Below are 5,406 nucleotides of genomic sequence, written 5' to 3' on the forward strand. Positions count from 1 at the left end.
GCGTGTTGCCGCCCTCAATGTGCTTGAGGACGGCCTCCAAGGTGCGGCCGCCCCTCAGAGTTGTGGCGGCCGCGGGGCTCGACCCCGTTGTGGCGGCGAGCTGGTCGGCGTGATGGCGGTCGAAGTATGTCATCCACAGCGTGTTGCTGTCGGGGGCGTACAGTGGGAGGTTGCGCGCGGTCTCCGCCAGCCGTTCAGCTCCGGTGGGCGGTGGTGGCACCGGGACGCAGCCGGCGCTCAACCTCCAAGACCCCGGAACCCGCATGTCCGGCGGCGCCGGGTAGTCCGCCTCGTAGAGGAGGCGGGCCTTGTTCTCACAGAGGTGCCGGCGGCTGAAGCCATTGGCGGTCGCTCCATCACCGGGGTAGCGTTCGTTCGTGGGAAGGAGAGGGAGAGAAGGCACAAGTGGCGAAGAAAAAAAAGGAGAGAGCGTCGGCGGGGAGAGGTGTGTGGCCACCGACGAGGGGGGGAGTTGCCTTATATAGCCGAGGGGGGCGGGCACACGGAGCGGCGACGTGTGAACGCATGGTGGGAACCGACGGGACGTGCGTCGCCGCGCCTTCACTTTGCATTGATTCCCGCAGGAAACGAGACGATGAGGACGACGACCGCACGGTCAGTCGCTGACTTGGTGGGCCCATGATTTTTTCACGACAAAAATGTTTCTACCGGTGCCCCGGGCGACCCCAACGCGCTGGGTTCGGCCTGGGACCGCCTGGGCCAATTTCGGCCCGAGCCGGCAAAAACAGGCTCCTGGGGACACAACTGGACCGTTTTTCTCCGCAAGCAAAAAAAATAGGGGGGGGGGGGGGGCTGGAGATGCTCTTAGAAAGGCAGAACATGAAAACTATATTTCTGTTTCTTCAGACTTGCGCTTGGTTCTGGTAAGTAATAATTTGAGAGCATTTTAACTCTATTTCTGTTTGAGCTGGGTTGTTGTGAGGGCTTTATCCCGTTTTCTTCTAACAGAATTACACTGTCAGCTCCCACCGTGACAAGTCACATAGTAGTACCACCTAAACAGATAGATCACATGTTCACATAGGCATGGTCTTATCTTTAAATCAGAGTGACGATCAACACCATACTTTCTACTTCCTCTGTACCTAAATAATTGTAGTTGGGAAGAACTAGACTAGTTCTCCCCAACTACAATTATTTAGAAACCAAGGGAGTACTATTCTTCAACGTACATACAAAGTAGAAAAGCAAATTACAGGCCCTTTGAGAAGGCGCAGATAAATATCCACACGCCTCAGTTCTAATGTCAGTTTGGGATTCATTAATTTAGCCGGGCGCTGCTGGTGCCTTTCTTCTAAAGCTTCTCATGTCAACAAAGTGCTAGCTTGTGGACACAAACCATCTCTGCTTGTAGCTGGTAGCAAAACTCAGGAAAGAATAATAGTCACCTCACAAACTTATCTCAAACAACTTCTCAGTGGTAGCTTGTTCCAGTATCAGCGCCAAGCCTTGATCAGCACCTTCTTCAGCTGAAATGTTCCCTTCTCAACCAGGCATGGCAGTCCCTTTTACCAAGCCAGGACATCAACAGTCTTTTTTCTTCTTCTTTTTTGACAGCAAACTTTATGATTAGCTGACCATCCCAGCAATCAAATCAGCGGAGTACACATACCAGATACTTGCACACTAGTTTCATCAGAGAGTACACATAAATTTAGGCCACATGTCCACGACTTGGCTGCTTATTTGAAAGCTCGTTACATAAACAACTATTTGACAAAGTCTATCCAGGGATATGATGAATCGAAACAAACCTAGTGCCCCATAGGCAAAGGCGACCAGGTCACCTTCACTGAGATTAACGCAAAATCGGTCTCTATCTTTCGAGCATTAGACCCGTGATTGCCAGCAATGAAGGAACAATCATGTTCAGTGGAACTGGACGACTCCGGGCCAACCTTCAACTTCAGGTGTATCGAAGAACCTGTCACTACAGCAACCACAGACCTTTTTAAGCTTTGTGTCTCACCAATGACACCATCGAAGAGCCGGATTTCTTCACTCAACCCACTGGTCAAACAGCCGAGAAACAAATTAAAACTGTTTTGCACTTCTGATATAAAAACTTCTACGGTTGCCTCAACTGCATCTTCAAGACGTGAAAAAGTTACATCAACTGCGCCAGAATCGCCATGGATGCGATTTGTGAACGCATGACAAGTCTCTAAGCCCATGTCGCCTATCATTGACGCACCATCGATCAACTGTAGATCATCCTTTTCTTCTTTCGCAGTCCTGATCCTCATGTCATATTCGATTAGAATATCACCATAAAAATCAATCCCTCTCTTGGGGCCAGCCAAGTTGAAGAGAGAACCCTACAAAATTATTATTATTTAGTAGCTCTTCATATAAAAGTAAGAAAGAAGTTCCACTTGTAGCTATATTCACATAAAATGGATATTTTACAATTGATGAACAAAATCTTTATTCTGCTGCTTTTGGACAGATTAATCACATGGAAGCATCTTTCATGATGCAGGAAAGAGATAAAAGTGGTTGTAGCATGTGATCGAGATTACATAAGATCCAATCTCATAATATTCTATGCATGTGATATTGTGAAATGAAAAGAGTAGTTTTAATTAGAGGAATAAATCTATTTAACTCCCTTCTAGTCTGCTAAACCCCCTCAAGTATAAAATCTAACCCAAAATGACTCCATAATGTCTAAGTCATTTCCTGGGGTAGTTTTTGGGCTAAACCACCTCCAAAACTGCACCCAGGGGCAATTTAGACGGTATTGAATACTTTTAAGGGGTCAAATACCTGCCTTTATACTTGAGGGAATGAGGGGGTTAACTAGACGAACCTCAATACTCGGGGGAGTTAGGTAGAATTATTCAGAGAAGTATCGATGTGCACCTGCTCCACGATGATGGGATCATCCCTCCTATATTTGATGATATAATTAAGCAATGGATCCAGATCATCCCGCACTGCTATGTATCCATATAATGCTACTGGTTCACCATCCAAGTCAAGTTTAGCCAGCTTTATTGATAAAATTTGGAACATGTGACTAGGTGCATGCTGCATGCAAGTTCCGTTGAGGATGAAGCAATTTGAGGGCTCTGTAAACATCATTGCCTCGATCACAGCTACACAAAAAATACAGTAATATCATAATTGGATATTCATATGGTAAATAAGTACCTGACACAAAAAGTAAACATGTCCCTTGAGGATTCCATGGCCCTATTGAAAAAAATTATTTACACCTGAGTGGAAACTATCTATGTTATATTAGAAATTCTTAACCCTCTCCCTTCCCCGTGAGAAGTTATTCTTTCAAGGAAAACACAAAGAAAAGCAGAAGAATCTGTAATCGCCTCAGAAGGAAAAAAGTCAACAACAACAACAACAACAACAACAAAGCCTTTAGTCCCAAACAAGTTGGGTAGGCTAGAGCTGAAACCCATAAGATCTTGCAACCAACCCATGGTTCTAGCACATGGATAGAAAGCTTCCATGCACCCCTGTCCGTGGAAGCTTGCTATCCATGTGCCAGAACCATGAGTTGGTTGCGAGATCTTATGGGTTTCAGAAGAAAAAAGTCTCTCAATGAAAATTTTCTCTTTCCACGACTCCTCTTTTAAGTTGAGTTTTCTTTTGGACAGTACATAACATCATTACCTAATGTTATAAAATATTTTCATGGTTTTCCATGACTATTTGAGGTTGGGAGTACCTAAACCTGTCTAACAATTAGGATGCAAAAATTACATGCCAAAGAGAATGAAAAGTTATGAAGATATTCCGTGCCATATGACATGATGCCATCAACATAAACTTATGTGGAGCAGGAAAGATAAATATCATTATGGAGTGAATTGCGGAGATATAATGTCCAATGAATCACAACAATGACTAAGACAACGTCTAAAGGCACACCCACTTTGCTTTAAGACACACAGCGGTTGCCTGTCTCCTGCTTTTGCTCAACACCTAACAAACTCATCCCTTGAGTAACCTACAAGATTTCTTCTTGGTGGCCAATAGCATTCAACAAGTAAAAGTAGGCAAAATAAAGAAATGAACTCAAGATTTCAATAGAGAATTTATCAGTTGACCTATATACTTGAAAAATGTTGTGATAACAAAGGAAAGGAGAAGATGTATTGATCACTTACTCTCACTGCGGTTTGTAATGCGACATTTTCTTGTCCATGGATGTTCGCATTTGTATATAGAACCATCACGGTGCCTGCTTTTTGGAAATACATCCAAAGGGAGTACACCTTCAAAGGGGTATCGAGCCATCAATGCATCCCAGCTCTCGTATACTTCCTCATCACTGTCCACGATTTCTTCCCCACAGTAAGCAGTTTTCCCCCATGTATCACGTTTGCCATCTATAACCTCACCATAACAAGAAAGGAACTCCTTAGTTTTGCTCATGTTGTCCATGCCTTGGGTGATGGCAGAGTGTTCGTGGGCAGGAGTAGTGAGCATCCGCATGTCTGGTTTGGCAGAATCATCGCCTTTTACTTCACTGCTTCTGATGCCGGTGGCCATGTTCCGAAATCCAAGAGGAAATCTATCACTTCATCAGCATCCTCAGTCAGTATTGAAACTGGTATGCAATAAAGGCTGAAATCCTAACCGGCGCCGCACCCCCCCCCCCCCCACCCCCAACCCCCCAGCGAGCGAAGGACAGAGGCAATTCCTCTGTTCCCCGTTAGCCCTTGTTCGGTTGACAGAGAACAAGAAGACGCACCTGGAAGCACGACGAACAGTTGGATTGTGAGGCTCATTGGGTGGGGAAAGTCGTCGCGCAAGCGACGGTGGCCACCAGCGAGGCGGAGAAGAGGCCATCAAAGAGGCAAGTGGTCGCGAGAGGCGGTTCATTGAGGCAGGAGAAGTGGCAAACGTTAGCCAAGCCAGAGGAGGAGACGATGAATCGATCGGAAGATTTGCAGCCGAGCACGCGGCGGCGCCAGGGAGGGGAATAGCTATTCTTTCTGGGTCCTTTTTCAGGCCAAGGGAGGGGAATAGCTAAATTGGCGGTGGTTGTGGTTATGGTTATTCAGGAAGTGTCGACTGGTTGCGCATCGGGTTTTCGGACTGCCGCCGCACCGAGCATCATATATCTACTCCGTCCCGTTTCTAAATTTAAGTTTTTTTATATATTTCATTAAAGGACTACGTATGGATGTATATAGACATATTTTATAGTGTAGATTCACTTATTTTACAGTCTTCTAATAAAATCTTTAAAAAGACTTATATTTAAGAATGGAGGGAGTATATTTTATATCTAAATAATAACAATTACTATAACTAATACTATATCTATCTTTATCGTGACCTAATAATAAGGGTTTGTTTTTTTGGTAGCTTTGTTAGCTTTTAAATAAGTTGTCTCCTATTCAGTTTATTCTA

General features: G+C 44.9%; 1 protein-coding gene across 3 annotated transcripts; it reads right to left on the minus strand.

The window, feature by feature from the left end:
* Positions 1 to 1,036: 1,036 nt before the first annotated feature.
* LOC123445325 lies at positions 1,037 to 5,068 on the minus strand. Of its 3 annotated transcripts, none has more exons than XM_045122291.1 (4): positions 4,742 to 5,068; positions 4,155 to 4,522; positions 2,887 to 3,122; positions 1,037 to 2,339 (listed from the first exon to the last, which is right to left on the minus strand). In XM_045122291.1, the coding sequence occupies exons 1-4, from the start codon at positions 4,870 to 4,872 to the stop codon at positions 1,776 to 1,778; spliced, it is 1,299 nt and encodes a 432-aa protein (XP_044978226.1). In that variant the 5' UTR covers positions 4,873 to 5,068; the 3' UTR covers positions 1,037 to 1,775. The 3 variants fall into 3 exon arrangements, with proteins under 3 accessions (XP_044978226.1, XP_044978225.1, XP_044978224.1); XM_045122290.1 differs by having other exon boundaries at positions 4,155 to 4,561; XM_045122289.1 differs by having other exon boundaries at positions 4,155 to 4,567.
* Between the last annotated feature and the right edge of the window lie 338 nt (positions 5,069 to 5,406).

Source organism: Hordeum vulgare, chromosome 3H (genome assembly GCF_904849725.1).
Source record: "Hordeum vulgare subsp. vulgare chromosome 3H, MorexV3_pseudomolecules_assembly, whole genome shotgun sequence".
Classification (NCBI taxonomy): Eukaryota; Viridiplantae; Streptophyta; class Magnoliopsida; order Poales; family Poaceae; genus Hordeum; species Hordeum vulgare.

What these genes read in the sequence shown, in the direction of transcription:
- LOC123445325 (XM_045122289.1), bottom strand. Translation starts at nt 4,872, where the DNA reads ATGAACCGCCTCTCGCGACCACTTGCCTCTTTGATGGCCTCTTCTCCG. An exon ending in ACTGTTCGTCGTGCTTCCAG is followed by an intron (nt 4,568 to 4,741) that starts GTGCGTCTTCTT and finishes ATGCTGATGAAG; the next exon opens with TGATAGATTTCCTCTTGGAT. An exon ending in ATCCCATCATCGTGGAGCAG is followed by an intron (nt 2,340 to 2,886) that starts GTGCACATCGAT and finishes ATAATTTTGTAG; the next exon opens with GGTTCTCTCTTCAACTTGGC.